This window comes from Bufo bufo, chromosome 3, assembly GCF_905171765.1.
Source record: "Bufo bufo chromosome 3, aBufBuf1.1, whole genome shotgun sequence".
Lineage (NCBI taxonomy): Eukaryota > Metazoa > Chordata > Amphibia > Anura > Bufonidae > Bufo > Bufo bufo.
In genome coordinates, this window is record NC_053391.1 from 603,398,756 (window position 1) to 603,417,442 (window position 18,687).

The 18,687-nt window shown below is 42.9% G+C and overlaps 1 protein-coding gene across 1 annotated transcript; it reads left to right on the plus strand.

Moving 5' to 3' along the window:
• Window positions 1–1,237: 1,237 nt before the first annotated feature.
• Window positions 1,238–11,083, plus strand: LOC120996186 (keratin, type II cytoskeletal 4-like). The gene is made up of 9 exons (XM_040425946.1): window positions 1,238–1,850; window positions 2,008–2,228; window positions 2,389–2,449; window positions 2,579–2,674; window positions 3,876–4,040; window positions 8,787–8,912; window positions 9,021–9,241; window positions 10,030–10,064; window positions 10,159–11,083. Exons 1-9 carry the CDS (start codon window positions 1,308–1,310, stop codon window positions 10,521–10,523), a joined length of 1,833 nt encoding a protein of 610 aa, XP_040281880.1. The 5' UTR covers window positions 1,238–1,307; the 3' UTR covers window positions 10,524–11,083.
• The last annotated feature ends 7,604 nt before the right edge of the window (window positions 11,084–18,687 follow it).

Genomic DNA, 18,687 nt, shown 5'->3' on the forward strand with positions numbered 1-18,687 from the left:
TCGCGCTGCTGTCTCTCTCTCCTGCGCCATCTTGGATTCAGCGCGGGGCCTCTGAGTACTTTTATTAAAGAATTTCTCCATCTCTACATGGACTAGGTTTGATCCCCGTGGTCCAGGGGTTTCTCTGGACTTATCTCGTCCAATTTTTCCCATTATTTCCGCTCTTGGTGTGCTGATTTAGCTCGTTTGCTCTGCGGCCAACGTCCGCCCCAGAACATGTGATTATAAAGAGTGTATAAATCAGAAATTTACAGAACAACAGTGTATAAATTGAATAATCAAAATTTTATTATGCTTAATCAATCCTACTATATCAAGGGCTAGTAGACAGGATGTTTTTTGGCCAAAAATCTGTAACAAGTGATAACTGGCCCATATAATTGTGCTGCAAAATTAATTTGGTGGCTGATTTTGATTGCTCCCCCATTCACTCGCATTGGCCTGTTAAGTGTTGATTGGTGCTTGTCTTGCCTGAACATCAGGTAGTGTAATAGAGCTCTTACCAACAGAACCATGTGTGATAATAGGTATAACAATGATACTAGGACTATTATAATTATGCGCTAGGAACAGAAAGTTAAAGAAATGCTATAATCACTTTAAATGTGACACATTATGTATCTTTGATGAGGATCTGTGACTGATACCCCTTCAGTTAGTAGAATGAAGAGAGTGGGCTCAAAGTTTAAAATTGACTTTTACCATCCACAAAAAAGTACTTACAGTATTATTAAATATTCAGAACATGATTTGATATATCATATTGTATAGTTAGTGCAATTAAAGCATAGAGTTTGTCTTGCACTCTTCATGGGTTTGATTGTCATAGATTACTACAAGTAAATACACGTCAGATATATTTTAATTACAATAGACAGATTAATGACAACTGTTGCATAAACAATCTGGATAATCAAGAGTCATTTTGTATGTCCTATATACAGGTGTCTCCTTTTAAGTATTAAGTTCAACTGACTGTTACAATCCAACATAAAATGATAATGTACCCTAATGATCGTGAGAACATTGCAGTGATTAGATATAGGGAAATAAATTACCGAGCTTGAGCAGTGCAAGCAAAGCAATATTTCCCAAAGGTGTGATCAGTTAAGCAGATTGATGGGTGGTTGCCAGTTTTGCCAAACCCACTATTGCATTAAACTGGTCTCTTGACACCCATGCAACCAAGCCCAACTTTCGAACAGATAAAAAGAGACACTGTTGTCTCTCAGTGCAAAGGGGCCCACACTCCTTCACCTTATCTGTTCTTTTCGTTCCCTTTCAATTTTTATTTTTCAGAATCCATTATGGCTTATTTGCAAAAGCAAAGCAAAATTGGTGGTGGAAGCAGGGGATTTAGTACCTGCTCAGTAGGTGGCGGAAGAACAGGAAGCTCCAGAGTTTCTGGTTTTGGATCAAGAAGTTTATATAATCTTGGTGGACAAAGGAAAGCTTCAATTGGTGCTACCAGCTATCACGCTGGGGGAAGCCATGGTAGTGGTGCAGGAGGATTTGGTAGTGGTGCAGGATATGGTTTTGGTGGAGGAGGATCTGGTGGTGCAGGAGGATTTGGTGGTGCAGGAGGATTAGGTGGGGGAGCAGGATATGGTGGTGCAGGAGGATTCGGTGGGGGAGCAGGATATGGTGGGGGAGTAGGAGGATTTGGTGGCCATGGAGGTGACCATGGTTTTCCTGTTTGCCCACCTGGTGGAATCCAGGAAGTCACAATCAACCAAATCCTTTTGCAGCCAATGAATGTGGAAATAGATCCAGAGATTCAAAAAGTAAAAACTCAAGAAAGAGAACAGATTAAAGCCCTCAACAACAAATTTGCAACTTTCATTGACAAGGTAAGACTCCTATGGAGAAAAACTAAATCAATTGAACATTTGTAAATTGTATAACTTTTTCAAGTAAATGTGTATATTTATTATAGTCAGCGCATTGAAATTAATTTGGACAAAGCTGTTTCTCAGGTTATAAACATGACTTCCATTTCATTTATAGGTTAGATTCTTGGAACAGCAAAACAAAGTACTAGAGACAAAATGGAAACTCTTGCAAGAACAAGGATCAAAGGGTGGTACAAAAAGAAACAGCTTAGAGCCACTTTTTGAAGCTCATATTAGCAGACTGGGGAAACATCTTGACAGCGAAAAAAGCCAGAAAGCCAATCTAGACAATGAACTGAAGCGCATGCAAGAAATGGTAGAAGAATTGAAGAAAAAGTATGATGGCATTATATTTTAGAATATTGATCTGATTACTAAAATAATTAACCTTTCTTTGACTTCTTGGCAAGAGAACATTTTCTAAACTAAGATCTTGTTTTTGTATATTATACACTAAACTTTTCCACAACTCAAGTACAAATCAATCTTTTCGTAGATATGAAGAAGAAATTAAAAAGCGCACTCAGGCAGAAAATGAGTTTGTGGGGCTTAAGAAGGTGAGTTGTGTTCAAGTGAACTAAGGCTAATTCGACATTTTACTTTGTGTATTTTTTTTAAGTAAGCGAAGTTATGGAGCCTCAAAATAAATGAATTGTAGAAATGCATTGACTATTTCTATTTTATAGGATGTCGATGCAGTATATATGATCAAGGTGGATTTGGAAAGCAAGGTCATTGGCCTGACAGAAGAACTTCACTTCTTGAGAACTCTATATGATGCTGTAAGTCTTCTGGTTTATTACCGTATTTTTATGGGGAGATCTGTGGATGACGGACACTATTATGGGGGATCTGTGGATGACGGACACTGTTATGGGAGGATCTGTGGATGACGGACACTGTTATGAGGGGATCTGTGGATGACGGACACTGTTGTGGGGGGGATCTGTGACGGACACTGTTATGGGGGGATCTGTGGCTTGCACTGTTACAGGGGGATCTGTGGCTGGCACTGTTACAGGGGGATCTGTGGCTGGCACTGTTAGAGGGGGGATCTGTGGATGGCACTGTTAGAGGGGGGATCTGTGGGTGGCACTGTTATGGGGGATCTGTGGGTGGCACTGTTATATATGTGCCATCCACAAACCCCCCACCCCATAACAGTGGCATCCACAGACCCGCCACCCCTTAATTGTGCCATCCACGGATGTTCCCTATAAAACTGTCATCCACAGATCCCCCCCCCCGCCGCTCCAGTATACAAATATAAAATGTCTTATTCTATTAAAAGTGATTACACATGCCCCCTCACTCCTAATAGTACCGTACATCCTAACAGCTTCTGTACAACCCAGGCAGGCAGGCCTGGCGGCCGGCGCATCACTCACTGACATCACTTGCCTGCGCCGCCTGCTTCATTCATAAAGTAGGCGGCGCAGGCACGTGACATCAGGGAGTTACGCTGCCGCCCGCCCGGCGTGCCTGCCTGCATTCTACTGAAGCTGTTAGGATGTACGGTACTATTAGGAGTGGGGGGGCATGTGTAATCACTTTTAATTGAATAAGACATTTTATATTTGAATATTGCAGCACTGGAGCGGCGGGGCTATAGTACAGTGACTGCACCGCCCCGCCGCTATTGCCGTCCCCTAGCTCCTCCTCCCAGTCCCTCCCCGCTCGCTCGTACATCGCAGCCTGCGATGTAAAACGGTCAGCATTCGCCCTATAAGACGCAGGGGCATTTTCCCCCCATTTTGGGGGGAGAAAAAGTGCATCTTATGGGGCGAAAAATACATAACCATTTTTCATTGTACATGTATAAAAGAACAATACCTGTGATTAATTCTGGCTAAAATATATTCACATTTTATGTCATTTTAACAGCATTATTTAATATACCTTAAATTGAAATTAAATCAATAGAAACATTATTATTGTAGCTTTGAACCTTAGCTTATGTGTGATGCTTTGTGTGATTTACAGGAGCTCTCACAAACACAAGGAGGAAGTGAGGATACCTCTGTTATTCTGTCCATGGATAATAACCGAAACTTCGACTTGAATAGCATCATTGCGGCAATTAAGGAGCAATATGAACAGATTGCACAGAGAAGCAGAGCTGAAGCAGAAGCATTATATGACAATAAGGTTAGTGTCAGCCACCTGCTAATGCATGCTAATCTAAACCCTATCAACGCTTATAATTAGACCCCACCCTGTACTCCTAATAGATATATTGCCAATGCAAGTCGAAACTTAGACAGTGTGTTATGAAATACTTTATGGAATACGTATAATTTGTTACATTAAAGGGGTTAGCCACCCTAAGTATCAAAAATCCAAAGTGCCCCAGACAATAGCCAAAACTATGAAGTATTTATATCATGTGAAGAGCAAGAATATCGTATTGGGTTGCTCTATCGAGAGTATGGATGGATAGGTGCAGCTACTAGAGACTCACCCAGTATAAACAAAAATATAATCCATAAACAAATAGTAGCAGGCACACCTACATATAGAGTATGTATTTAATGTCTAAAATCAATTACACACTAATAAATAGCATAAAATTAATAGCATAAAATTAGAAATACACCCTAGAAATACACCCTAGCCGCATATATGAACCAAGGTTGGTATCCACTGAGGCACTAAATGTCTCTATAGCAGCAGCAATGATAATTTGTCCTCCAATTTCAAAAGGGATACATGGAGTTCTAAGTTGTATCAATGTCCTGGAACAAGTGTATCGACACAAAGTAGATGTGATAGTGTCAAACAATATATATCCAAATTGCAGGGCAATCAAATTGACACGTGTGGTTGATCTAGTAATCGACCTAAAACAATAGGGCAGCACGGTGGCTCAGTGGTTAGCACTGTTACCTTGCAGCGCTGGGGTCCTAGGTTCGAATCTGACCAAGGGCAACATCTGCATGGAGTTTGTATGTCCTCCCCGTGTTTGCGTGGGTTTCCTCCCACACTCCAAAGACATACAGTACTTACAGCGCATCAAGGCCCGAAGGGTACACAAGACTATACATCATCAATAATTCCCAATAGGCAGTGATATGTAAAGCGCCAGCACTGATTTTGTAATAGAGAGTTCAAAAGAATACTGTCGGTATCTGCGCTTGTAAAATATAACAGAGTCAATTCACCATATATTCAATGACAGAATATTAAGGCTTCAGCAACAAACGATTATTGAAGGACCTGCAAGTAAATAGGTTATAGGCCGGTGTACCTGGACGCGGCGCCCTGCGTATTCTTCGGTACTCACCCGGCGCTTACCTCTCCAGAAGTTTTCTTTCCCCCATTCACAGTCCCGTAGGTTCCGTTTGCTGTATGTGTCTGTGTTCAGACTTTCGGCGTTCCACGTGGAGTGAAGAAGCGCTCGTAGACTCTGTTTCGTGGAGCGTACTTCAGCGTAGTACAAACGTCAGCGCTGACCTCACTGGGATTGCCCTTCACACGTGATCGGCGTAGTAAAGGTCCAAGATGACGGCAATCAAAAAGCAATTATCATTGCTGCTGCTATAGAGACATTTAGTGCCTCAGTGGATACCAACCTTGGTTCATATATGCTGCTAGGGTGTATTTCTAATTTTATGCTATTTATTAGTGTGTAATTGATTTTTTATTTCAGAGATTAAATGCATACTCCATAGGTAAGTGTGCCTGCTACTATTTGTTTATTATTTATATCCTGTGACATGCACTGGCTATATGTCCTTTTTCTAACCTGTTCACCATGACATGCCTCCCTGGAGGAGCTCCTCAGACCGGCTGTGTGGGAGGAGCAGCGGCAAAGTGAAAGTAAATATCCCAGCATGCACTGCAGCAAGCATGTTCAGAGGAGCGGTCACATGACATCCCCGCCCACCTGTGTTTCCATAGAGACAAGAGCCCCTCTGACCACTGTACAGACATAGCAATAGGAAGTAGGCCCCAGTCCCAGCAGCACACAGGAATATGATGCTAATGTATCACACATATGTTACTGGGGGGAGGGGGGCCCTGTTCATAAACCTGCTGTAGGGCCTAGTCATTTCTAGTTGCACCACTGGATTTAAACCATGAACAGAATGAACAGAAGGGGAGATTTATCATTTCCCTTCTTTCTGAAAAGTGGCGTTAAAAAGTTGCAAACTATGTTTTTTAGAATTTTTAACTGTGCCTTTAAATAAACAAAAAGGGTGTGACAATAGCAGGGAGGGAGCGTGACCAGTCGCCCAAACAAATTTACGTTAATTTTCGGCAATTTTCTGACACAAATGAAACCAGAAGTCCATGGCAGCTCTGAGCTGTCATAGATTTCTGTTTAGGTGCATGGACGGCCATAGAGGGGGCTGTTGAGCGGGGGGACAGATCTCTGATGAATATATTTGTAGAAATCGATCTGCTCACATGGAGAGGAGCCTCCTGTCTATCATCACACGACTAAGGCTACTTTCACACTAGCGTTAGCAGGGTCCGGCAGTCTGTTCCCCTGCTGGATCTGTGCTAACGCTAGCCCACTAGTGCCGCCGGAAGTCCGCTCCGGCCCCATTCACATTCACTGATGCCCAGCACGCTGCGATTGTGTCCGGCCACCTCTCGGCATGTTTATCGTGCTGTGGCCATATCTCTGACCTGTCCCCATTAAAGTGAATGGGGCCGAAGTGGACTTCCGGAGGCACTCGTGGGTTACTGTTAGCACGGATCGCTGTATATAGTGTACAGTGGGTTATGGATCTCTATATGTAGTGGTGGAGGGGGGGTCACATATCACCATATACAGAGTGCAGGAAGGAAAGGGCACACAATTATAGATGGTGAGACCAGTGACTTCTGCAGATATCACTGACACCAGCCATACTGACAGCTCACAAGGGGTTAAAGCTCCTGAACTGTTGGTCTGTCTGTAATATCATGTCTGTAATAGAGGAACCATAAACAGGACAGACCCGGGGATTGCTCACAGTTTGTGGTTCACAGCGCTGCGCTGGCTCTGCTACATCATCACATGTTGGCAGGATCCTCTCAATACAGGGAAAACAGAGGGGGCAGAACCTGCAGTCAGATCAGCCATCACAGCTTTCCCTTAGTCTTCCTTCCTCCTGCAAACATTTCTTTATTTTAGCTTTTAACAAGTGTCCCTGCTAAGCCCCTGCCAGCCAGGAGTACCAGTCACAGAAGGAAAGCACCTCTGATACAAGCAGGATGCTTTAGGACCCAGACAGCAGCACACTCCTTCAGGCATGGACAAGGAAGCTCCTCCATGGCACCTGCAAGGATGGACAGATAGGCAGCTGTGAGAGCAGGACAGGAGTGGGCGTGGTGAGAGCAGGATAGGAGGGGGCGTGGTGAGAGCAGGACAGGAGGGGGCGTGGTGAGAGCAGGACAGGAGGGGGTGTAATGAGAGCAGGACAGGAGGGGGCGTAATGAGAGCAGGACAGGAGGGGGCGTAATGAGAGCAGGACAGGAGGGGGCGTAATGAGAGCAGGACAGGAGGGGGCGTGGTGAGAGCAGGACAGGAGGGGGCGTGGTGAGAGCAGGACAGGAGGGGGCGTGGTGAGAGCAGGACAGGAGGGGGCGTGGTGAGAGCAGGATAGGAGGGGGCGTGGTGAGAACAGGACAGGAGGGGGCGTGGCGAGAGCAGGACATGAGGGGGCGTGGTGAGAACAGGACAGGAGGGGGCGTGGTGAGAGCAGGACATGAGGGGGCGTGATGAGAGCAGGACAGGAGGGGGCGTGATGAGAGCAGGACAGGAGGGGGCGTGGTGAGAGCAGGACAGGAGGGGGCGTGGTGAGAGCAGGACAGGAGGGGGCGTGGTGAGAGCAGGACAGGAGGGGGCGCGGCTTCCAATAGCAGGAAAACCAGGCAGTTCTACTTAAGAAGATATATTAGTAAGTGTAATATCTCCCTACTTTCTTCATAGCTTTAATAAGTGCTAACAGAGTGGCCAACCCCTTTAATATTCACTTTTATACTTATTGTTAATCATACAGTATAACATTCCAGTAAATTATCCCTTAAGGACCAAGCGATTTTCATTTTTTGCATTTTCTTTTTCCTTTTTTTACTCCCGGCCTTCCTAGGGACATAATTTTTGTACTTTTTTTTTAAAGGGGTGGTCACTTTCTAGCTAACTATGACCAATGTTTAGTTTAGATGATAATATGGCAATTGCTGATACAGCCTTTGTTTATATTTGCTGCCGTTCACTATATTTCATAAGCCATGCCTCTTGTTAGGCAAATCTTCTGTGCTGTCCACAGAGAGGTCCTGTCCATGAAATGGCTGCTGAAATAGGGTCATGTGACCAGGAAAATAACCTCCATGTGATGTCTCCTGCCTTGAAATACACTGCATCTGCACTAAAGGCCTAACAGTGCAAGTGCAGTGTATTTTAACAGAAGAGACTTCACAGTGGAGGCGATATAACTTGTCACATGACCTTCCATCATCAGCCATTTTATGAACAGGATCTCTCTGTGGACAGCACAGAGGATTTGCCTAACAAGGAAATGTTGCTTATGAAATATAGAAAATGGTGCAGAATTTAACAAAGGCCAAACTAGTAAGTGACATATTATCATATTGCTAATATTAGCCAGAAAGTGGCCAACCGTTTAACATGCAATCATCTGATCATTGTCCCTTGCACTGCAGTGAATTACCATTGCACTCTATGGGATGGTTAACATGTTCCTATGAACATAGCTGTGGTAGGTCTCAGATCCTACAGAAGGCTCGAGGATACCACAGCAACCAAATTGCTCCCTCTACCTCGGTGCAAGGTAAAATACCCTTACAACTTAATATATTATTTATAAATGTAACACTTAGCATGTGCTATGCTTGCGTCCATATTAAGATGCTGAGATGTTCTCTTTTTAACTCTTTTAGTACAAGCAGTTGCAAGCTGCTGCTGGAAAACACGGTGACAGCCTAAATAGCACAAAGACGGAAATTTCAGAACTCAACCGTATGATCCAGAGGATGAGGTCTGAGATCGAGAGCACGAAGAAGCAGGTAAGCCTAGCTGGTTAGAATAGATGCATTGATAATGACTGAATTTGTCCTTATACAGTATGGAGATGGCTTTGGGAATCAAGAAAATAATTGCAATTATTTTATCAGATTGAATCTCTCAAGGCCGCAGTTGCTAAGGCTGAGCAACGTGGTGAGGCTGCTCTGAAAGATGCCAAACAGAAGTTGGCTGAACTTGAAGCTGCATTACAGAAGGCCAAAGAAGACCTGGCCCGTCAACTGCGTGACTTCCAGGAGCTCTTGAGCGCGAAAATTAATATTGAGGTTGAAATTGCCTTTTACAGAAATATCCTGGAAGGAGAAGAGGAAAGGTCAGTTTAATGTTGGTTCCTTGGTTTCCATTTGAAGGACAAAGGCCTGGACATACTGCTAAGCTTGCCATCGGTAATATATTTCCCAGATATAGGCTTGTTTCACACTAGTGCTAAACTGTTCTGCTAGGCTGTTTTGGTAGAGCAACAGCCTGTCATAATTCATTGCATCCGGCTTAGCCGGAAACTATCTGAGCACCGCCTGCACCGGTTGGCGATTGAGCCTGTTTCCAGAATTACTGCTGAGATTTACCTGGTTAAATACTGTCCATCCGAATCCTGGCACTAATTCCAGAAACAGGCCGGATGCCCGCTGGGTCTCATTACAGTCAATGGGCTCTGGCGGGGAAAGGTAGTATATGGCTGGATACGATAAACTCCAGCAGGCTGGTTCTCTACCGGAACAGCCTGCTGGAAAAGTATAAAGTGTGAAACAGTGCTAGTGTGACACTAGCCATATTCACCGGATCCATATAAGGCTCCCTTTACACAAGCAGATGGACTTTAACACACACACCGACAGATGATATAGGAAATTGATCGGTCAATTATTTGGACAGATTGGAATGAACGATCGTTCCTGTGATTGTTTGTTCAAACCCCTCCTCTCAAAGAGTTACTTTTGCTAACAAAGATGCCATCAACAACAAATAAGTGTTTCCTATTTTGTCAGTTGATTACTGGCCATCGCTGGAAGTTGACCCATGTAAAAGAGTGTTAAGGATTGTTACCAAACTGATAGAATCTCAACTAGTCTAATGTTACTACACATATTCTTGTGTTTTCAGAATGTCTGGAGAAGTTGTCAGCAATGTCAGCATCTGTAAGTATAGCTCACCATTGTGAATAAGGTAATATTATAATTATGCTAAAGTAATTTATGAAACATAACTGAAGTTTATTCTTTCTAAATCTAGCCGTTGTTGGCGGTTCTTCAAGTCACTCTGGTGGAGTAGGAGGAGGATTTGGTGTTGGTGGAGGAAGTGGATATGGCAGTGGAGGAGGCACTGGCGGTGGAATATCATATGGAGGAGGCATGTCTGGCAGTGGAGGGTCATATGGAGGAGGCAGCTCTGGCGGTCGAATTTCATATGGAGGAGGCATGTCTGGCAGTGGAGGGTCATATGGAGGAGGCAGCTATGGCGGTGTGATATCATATGGAGGAACCAGCAGTGGTCAACATGGTGCCTCTCAAGGAGGCAGCAGTTACAGCCATTCTGGAGGCAGAAGCTCAGTGGCGGTTTCAAAAACATCAACATCCTCAGTGAAGAAAACCTATTAGCATGTTCCAATGCCCTAGCACTAGTCACCACCCTTCATCTCCAAACTGCACTATACTTTTGTCAGTCTGCTCAAATACATGAAGCTTCACTAGTATGTTCAGTTGTATCATCCTGGCTCATATCGTGTTTTCTAAGGGATACAATTGACTATAATGTAGACATTCCATACTTCCTTTAACTATCTTAGTTATATCCATCAGTCAAATTGTTGAATATATTATCAGGAATTTGGGAAGTTAACACCACTGTATTTGTCAAAACAAAAGATCATGACCACATCATTTAGAGGGTGACGTGTCCTTTATATTCCCTTTGTATGAATGTAATTGCACTCATGTGTATCCCTGTAACATACCTATGTGAGTTTGCTTGAAACTTCTGAGCTAGGTAATGGATGGTGCCAGTCTTGTATGTTCCTGCTTTCTTTGTTTCTGAGAGTTACGTAAGTCAGGGATCCGGGTGTTCGATGTATATAAATACTGTTTACTGGATCTTTCAGCTCCAGGCTCGCATGTCTTGTCTTTTCTTTATATCTTCAATAAACTGCATGTGAATCTTACATGAACTGTAGTTTGTGTACTTTTATGCCGCAATACATTTTTCAGATATCACAAACTGCTGTTGAATGGTACAATGCAAAATGATTGCAGATGCAGGACCACAATGTGTTTACCCTGCTTTCATTGTAAAACTAATATACTGTACATGAGCTGCCATAAACATAACACAAAAATCGATTAGCTGAAAAAAAAATTCTTATTCTATTAATTATCTTAAGCTAGTTTCACACCTGCATTTGGCTGTTCCGGCAGTGAACGCTTGCAGTAGTTTTTGCCCGGCTGATTTCTGGCATATTTGTCAGGCGGCAGTATCCAGTAATGTCAGATCCGGAGAACTCCAGTAGGCCGTTGTGTTTCAGAACAGCCTGTCAGAGAGACAGCCGCAAGTGTGAAACTAGCCTTTGTAAGAGTTAGATAGCGGGGTGGTCGATGAGCACGCTCTCTTGAGCACAGATTCCAGCCAACCTCAGTTTTCCATAAACTATCCAGATTTTATTGCCAGCGGGTGGTACATAAAATAAACATAAAAAAACAAAATTCTATGCCTGTCCGGCTCTAACTATACAATGAAGAACTCCTGACTAACCTGGTGCCAGCCTAACACTGGACACCAAACATAACCCTATTGTTTGTACCACCTGCTATACTCACAGAGACTCCAAGCAGTTCTATCCCCAGGCAGAGAGAGAGAGATGTGTCTCCATTCTCAGCCTTATATCAGGCTAGCACACCTGATTAGTGATTACCTGACAGCCCAAAACCCGGACTGTCCGGATGGAGTGGGGCCCCACCCTTCTCTCCCCACTCCAGCAACACAGGCCCTAAAACCCCCCCCCCTTTTTTTTACAAACCCGAATTGCAGAGAGGTCTGCGTAGACCTCTGCTGAACATTTCACTGGTTGCTTTTTAAATGTCAGAAGTGAGGAACCTTGGGCACACATAGACCCCATCCACTTCTTCTCCAGACACTCTGTCACACCTTACTTAGGTTAAAAGAAAAAACACAAGTCTATCAAGTTCAACTTTTTTCACTGAACTATCCACCTTCATCATTAATTACGTACTGAATGCTGAAACGCTTAATGCCATTTGCTACTAGGTAAGCTTTGGGCCCTATGTAAATGCTGACATGGTATCAGCCATTACTACCTCTCCGTTTAAGGTATTCTATAGTCTGACTACTCTGTAAATTATCCTTTCCTATATTGATTTCTAAAATTATCTTTCCTCCACATGTAAGGAACGTCTCCTTGGAATAAATAAATTGCACCAGTTCCTTGTATTGACCACACATATATTTGTACATGTAAAGAAGGCCACCTCAAAGGTGTCTTTATTCCAAGCTGAACAAGCCCAATTTTAAGCTTTTCGTTATAAGATCCCCCATCCCATTTGAAAATCTGGTTGCCCTGGGTTTTTAGATCTCTTTTTAAAAACCCTACAAATGTCTATGCTTTTATCATTGAGTACTGCTGCTTAGCTTACTTGTAGCTGCAGTACCCATGCCCTTTTCTTGTTCTGATATCCCCATTCTATGTAATGTATAGGCAGCTATACGATTAGTGTGACTTAAGCGCATTACTCTGCATTTATCAATATTAAGATTCATCTGCCATGCTCTTGCCCATGCTATAAGCTTCTCTAGGTTCTCCTGTAATATTTGAATATTAAGCTGTATTTTAAGTTTCCTACACAATTTTGTGTCATCTGTACGAACTGACACTTCACTCTCGTCTCATTCACAAGATAACTGATAAAGAGATTCTGGAGAACTGGGCTAAATGGGCTTAACACAGATTCTTGTGGTACCCCACCACTGACTCTAGCCTTTTTAGAGTTTGTCCCACTTGCAATAACTCTCTTTTCCGTCCCCTAACCAATTCTTTACCAAGGAGAATATATTGCCACTAGCCGGGGCATATCAGCCACATGAGGAACACCCAGATTTACAATAACTTACTCAGCAAGAAGGCTTCACATGAACTATTCTCAGTTGGGCATACTAATTCGGTCTAATATTTAGACAGTGAAGAAACAGAAATGTGCTCAGGGTGCAACAATGTGTGAAATCAATAGGTGACAAAGCCTCTGGGCCTAGTGAATAAGGCTTCCTATCTCCACACTTGATAGGAGGTATGTCACTGGAAAAGTACTTCGCCAAGTCAGTCCAAGCTCCTGCTTCAGTAGTCAGAACCTCCCATTGAATTTTCAAAAAATGTTACCTTTTTATGGTTTTTATTCACTTTTAACCTGTTCCCGACCCCATACAGATATATACTTCAGTGGTGGGGACTTTAAAGATGGCGCACACTTGCGAGCACCAAAGCCGCAAAGTGACTTCTGTTTTATACAGCAGGGGCTAATGTATGCGATCAGATGCCGTGGTCAAATGTGACTACAGGATCTGTGAGGTCAAAAACCATGAATGCACACTTCCGGCCGTGTACCAGCTCTCCCTAGCAAGGATCGGGGGAGCCAGAAAGAGTTTGCGGCTTGTTCCTATGGAGTCCCTGCATTAGAATCTATGTGAAAAGCAATCTAATTGCTTGTTATAGTTACTTATGGGAAAAAAACATTTTTTTTAAAATATAAAAAATACATAAAAATAATCATCTCCCCTTCCCCCAAATAAAAATAAAAATGCGAGAACGCCCGTACTAATATAGAAATATTTATCCCATATGGAAAATGGGGGAACAGAAAAAAATATCTAAATGGCAGATTTGCCATTTTTTGGTCACTCCACCTCTCACAATTTTTTTTATAAAAAGTGATCATAAAGTAATACACACCCCAAAATGGGTCAACAAAAGTAGCCATTGCTCTGCGAAAATTTAGCTCTCACACAGCAAAGTACACATAAAAGTAAAAAAGTTATGGCAGTCAGAAAATGGGAGTCAGAGTATGGCCATGCAAAGAAATTAGTTTTTTCCAACATTTTTTAATCTCTTCATAGTACCATGATCACACTAATTTTTGTGAAAAAGCTAATGTTTTCATACCTTGTCCAAGGCATTGTACTATTTGACACTTTTCGGCAGCAGAGAGATCCTTTTTCATTACCATGTTCCCAAACCTTCCTATCGCTATGGGAATAGAAAAGTAAAATAGTTATGCCTTTGGGAAGGCTGGGAGTAAAAAGCAAAAATATATATATATTTTAATTGCCCGGTCATTAATGGGTTAATAGATTATTTTCCTGCTAGTAGTGCCCTGTAATCCCGTTTTTTTTCCTACTTGAAATAGTGTGTAAAACAGAGAAAAATCTAAAGTCTAAATCTGCAGTGGCTCATGCTGTATGATATATTTGGTGCATCCTTAAATACTTTTGTCTAAATTTATTTAGTTTGGTTTACTTTGTGGCAAAATATTAGTGCAAGTTTAGCCCAGGTTTGTGTTTCTTAATCGATGGCCCTTTTTTTTTTTTTTTTTATAAACCACACCCACTTTCTGTATGCTCAAGAATGTCCAAAACATAAATTAAATGTAGTGCATCACATGTATGTCCGTTTTTTTATTAAAATTCTTTTTATTAAAAATTGAATGAAACATGTTGATATATTGCAATATTAAAGGGGTTGTCCCATGAAAAATATTCTACATTGTTTAAACTGGCAGCTAGAATACTTATGTAATTGCATGTAAGTTAAAATTGAATATAGCCACTTGAGTCAATACGATCTATCAGTGTAGTGCCACCTGATGTTTGTTCTTTTCCTTGTTTCTCTTCCCACCTCTCTGAGGTGGTTACACAGGTTCAGTTCCATCATTCAACTGCCACCGGCTCCATCTTCTGTTAGAAGCTGTTACAGTTACAGGAAAAGTTGCTGCAAGAAGGACATGCCCACTGAGAAAGGACACACCCACAAAGAAAAACATGCCCCTTGAGCTGTCAAATCACAGAATTTTTTTTAGAACATCCTGCACGATATGATAATGAATGCTACAGGTGTACATGGCTACATATATATAATCACAGAAAATAATGCACTATAATAATAAATGCAAGCATAACATATGGACTAAGCCCTCACTCTCTTGATAAAATCTGAGACACTTGGTCAATACGTTTTGATCAAAACACATCTAAGCCCACCTACCAAGCGACAAGGTGGTAGCCATGTACACCTGTGGCATTCATTATCATATCGTGCAGGATGTTCTATAAAAAAAATTCTGTGATTTGTTTGTCTTGAAGGAGTGGCACCTTCATTTGTGAATACGCTCCTATTTTGGGAGTAGTATTCATGTGCACTTTTTTCCCACCTATCTAATAGGCGACCTTGATGATGGTGGTACATATAGGTGTGTGTGCTCCTCCTCCCACCGCTTGCTATTGCACATGGAGGTAACTAGGAGAAACACACTATATGTGCGGGGTCCGCGCTCCTGAACATAAATGCATAACGGCATAGCCAGGTTTAACGTAGGACCCGCCTGAACTGAGACCACCTTGTCGCTTGGTAGGTGGGCTCAGATGTGTTTTGATCAAAACGTATTGCCCAAGTGTCTCAGATTTTATTAAGAGAGTGAGGGCTTAGTCCATATGTTATGCTTGCATCTATTTTTATAGTGCATTATTTTCTGTGATTATATATATGTACCCCTTGAGCTATCAGTCTGAAATGAATGTAGCAGAACAATTGGAAAAATGAATGTGGAGATCTCTGGATCCATGTAAGATACAGGGCTGGTTCTAGCTTTGTTAGAGAACATCATGTATTATGTCTCCTTTTCATTTTTTACATTAATCATGGCATAACTCCTTGAATGTCCAAACCTCAATAACAACGTGAACAACACTACGCAAGTGTAAAGATTTCCAGATAAATTCTGTCTCTAAGCAAACTTTTCTTGCTATCACATACAGTGCAGACAAAATGACTAAAGAAAAAACACTGGAAGAGAGAAAAGAAACACATACGGTGGAGGCAGCGCTCGTGTTATTTACCATCAGAGAACAGGAAACCATGTATACAGGTATAGTACTTACCTTTGGCCATTGGGACAGTCAGAACAGCTATGTAAGCAAAGGTGATAACAATATTGTTGTAATGGTCTTTCACTTGTATCATTGTACCATCTGTGCCAGTGTTGTTTGCTTGTGGGTTTGGATTTGTGGCATTGTGTTCAATAGAGGTTTGTCACTGCTCCATGTATCCTGGCCCCGGTTTCTTGTGGTGTGAATTGTTCCAATGTGCTTTTACTCCTCCTCAATAGGGATGAGTGGACCCTGGATGTTCAGGTTTGATAGGCTCGGCCGAACTTTAGTTCAAAGTGAACCCAGACCCCATAGAAGTCAATGGAAACGTAACTTTGGTGCTGTAAAATGGCTTTAAAATAGTCATAGTAAGGGCTACAAAAGGAAGCAAAATGGGGGTAAGAGCAGTACAATTTCCTGCAAACAAATGTGGATAGGGAAATGACTTAAAATAACTGAATAGAAAAAATAAAATAAAGTAATAATCTTGAAGCAGGAGGCGGAGGTCCAAGTGGAGTAGGAAGTTGAGGAGGCTGTAGACATGGCGGTGTAGGCGGAAGCTGTGGAGGAAGAGGTAACCAACACTGTTTTTATATTTTGTTCTTTTTCTTAAAATTTTATTTTGTTTTTTATTTGGGGAGGCCCCAAAACATTGGGATATAGGTAACAGAACGAACAAACTGCGCTGGAGTATATAACAATGGCTGGGAGACATAATAATCTTGAGCCAGGAGGTCCGAGTGAAGGAGGAGGTGGACATGGTGGTGTAGGTTGAAGAAGTGGAGGAGGAGGTAGCAACACTGATTTATATATATTTTTTTTATCTTGCTTTATCTTTCTTTTTCTTCTTTTTTTTTTTAGAAGGAGGCAGAAAAGGTAGCCAAAATATTATTATTATTTTTTTTTCGATTTTGGTTTGTGGAGGCCCCAAAACATTTGGAAATGGCAAAGAGAACCCACAAACTGGAGCACAACAATGGCTATGTGCGCCTGGTATACTTCTCTACTCTGCCCAAAGGTATGGAAAAGTCTCGTGGGATCCATGCCTGGTTCATTTTAATGAGCATGAGCTTGTCCACATTGGCTTTGAACAGGCGGATGCATCTGTCCGTGATCACCCCCCCCCCCTGCCATGCTAAACACACATTTGAACAAAACACTTGCCGCACGGCAGGCCAGCACCTGCAAGCTATAAAGGGCAAGATCAGGCTATGTGCCCAATTTGGAGACCCAGCAGTTAAATGGGGCAGACCCATCAGTCAGTACATGCAGACTTTTACACATGTACTGTTCCACCATGTTGCTGCAATGCTGCCACCTGCAAATATGGTCCATATCAGAAGGCGCTGCTGGTTGTTGTGGCATGCTGAGAAAGGTTTTCCACATTTCGGCCATGCTAACACTCCCTTCTGAGGTGGAGACAGTGCCCCAGCTGAGTTAGCAACTGCCTCCTTGTGCTTCCGCTGGGCCCCCGCTGTCAGGTGGAAACGTCATTAGTAGCGTGTCTACCAGCGTGCACTTCCACACCAGTGACAGAAGTAAGGACGGCATGTTGTCCTTGTAGCGGGGATCCAGCAGAGTGGCCACCCAGTAGTCAACACTGGTAAGAATGTGGGCAACTCTGAGCTCTTTGCACAGGCACTGCAGCATGTAGTGGCTCATGTGTGCCAGGCTTCCCAGAGGCAATGACAAGCTGTCCTTGGTGGGAGGTGTATTGTCTGGGAGGTGTAAGCAGGGGCTTACATAGAAATCACAGGGCCCCATGGCAAGAATCTGAATTGCAGAACCTCATAATACACACCTCAGCTGCTGAAGAACCTCATAATACACACCTCAAACTGCTACAGAACCTCCTAACACTTACACCTCAGCTGCTACAGAACTTCATAATACACAGCTAGCTGCTGCAGAACCTCATAATACACACCTCAGATGCTGCTGAGGAGGCTGTAGAGGAGGTAGCAGAGGAGGAGGCACTGAGAAACATCCAGCAGTCCCTAGTGGCGGTAGGACATGCGCCAAACCGTTTTCCGCCTCATGCCCAGCCACCACTACATTTACCGTATTTACTGTTAAGGAGTTAGAATGTCCCTTCCAGTGCTTACTGGTTCATACTTGCTAGTGAGCTACCACAACCTACCACTATTTTTTGCTTACTGGTTCATGTTTCTTTGTTTATGTCTAACTTGCCACTGATGGCGTTGTGCAGTGCACACCTGATTTTGTCCGCCACTTGTTCTTGCAGGGCAGGGATGGCCCGACTGGAAAAGTACTGCAGAAAGCTGCAGCAGTTGACACCTGTGTTTCGTCAGTGACGTGCTGCGGTGGTTCTCCCATGTCCTCATCCTCAAATATAAGTGGTTGGGCATCTGTGTACTAAATCTCTTCCACTGCTGGGGCAGAGCTAGGTGGATGGCCACGGAAATCCCACCAGCAGAGTCATCAAAAAGCATAAGTAACTGCTGCATGACTCAAACTGCTTGGCTGATGTGCAAGGGGTTGATGTGGAAGACAGATGCCTATGGGGTGCCAGTGCCAACTCTGCACTTTCAGCAAGGGACCAGGTGGAAAACAATGTGAAGAAACTGGAGGCTCTGTCAGCCATCCAATCTACTACTTTCT

Coding starts and splice junctions, on each gene's coding strand:
- LOC120996186 (XM_040425946.1), top strand. CDS start 1,308: ATGGCTTATTTGCAAAAGCAAAGCAAAATTGGTGGTGGAAGCAGGGGA. Junction 1,851..2,007: donor TTGCAACTTTCATTGACAAG/GTAAGACTCCTA, acceptor TTTCATTTATAG/GTTAGATTCTTGGAACAGCA. Junction 10,065..10,158: donor TGTCAGCAATGTCAGCATCT/GTAAGTATAGCT, acceptor TTCTAAATCTAG/CCGTTGTTGGCGGTTCTTCA.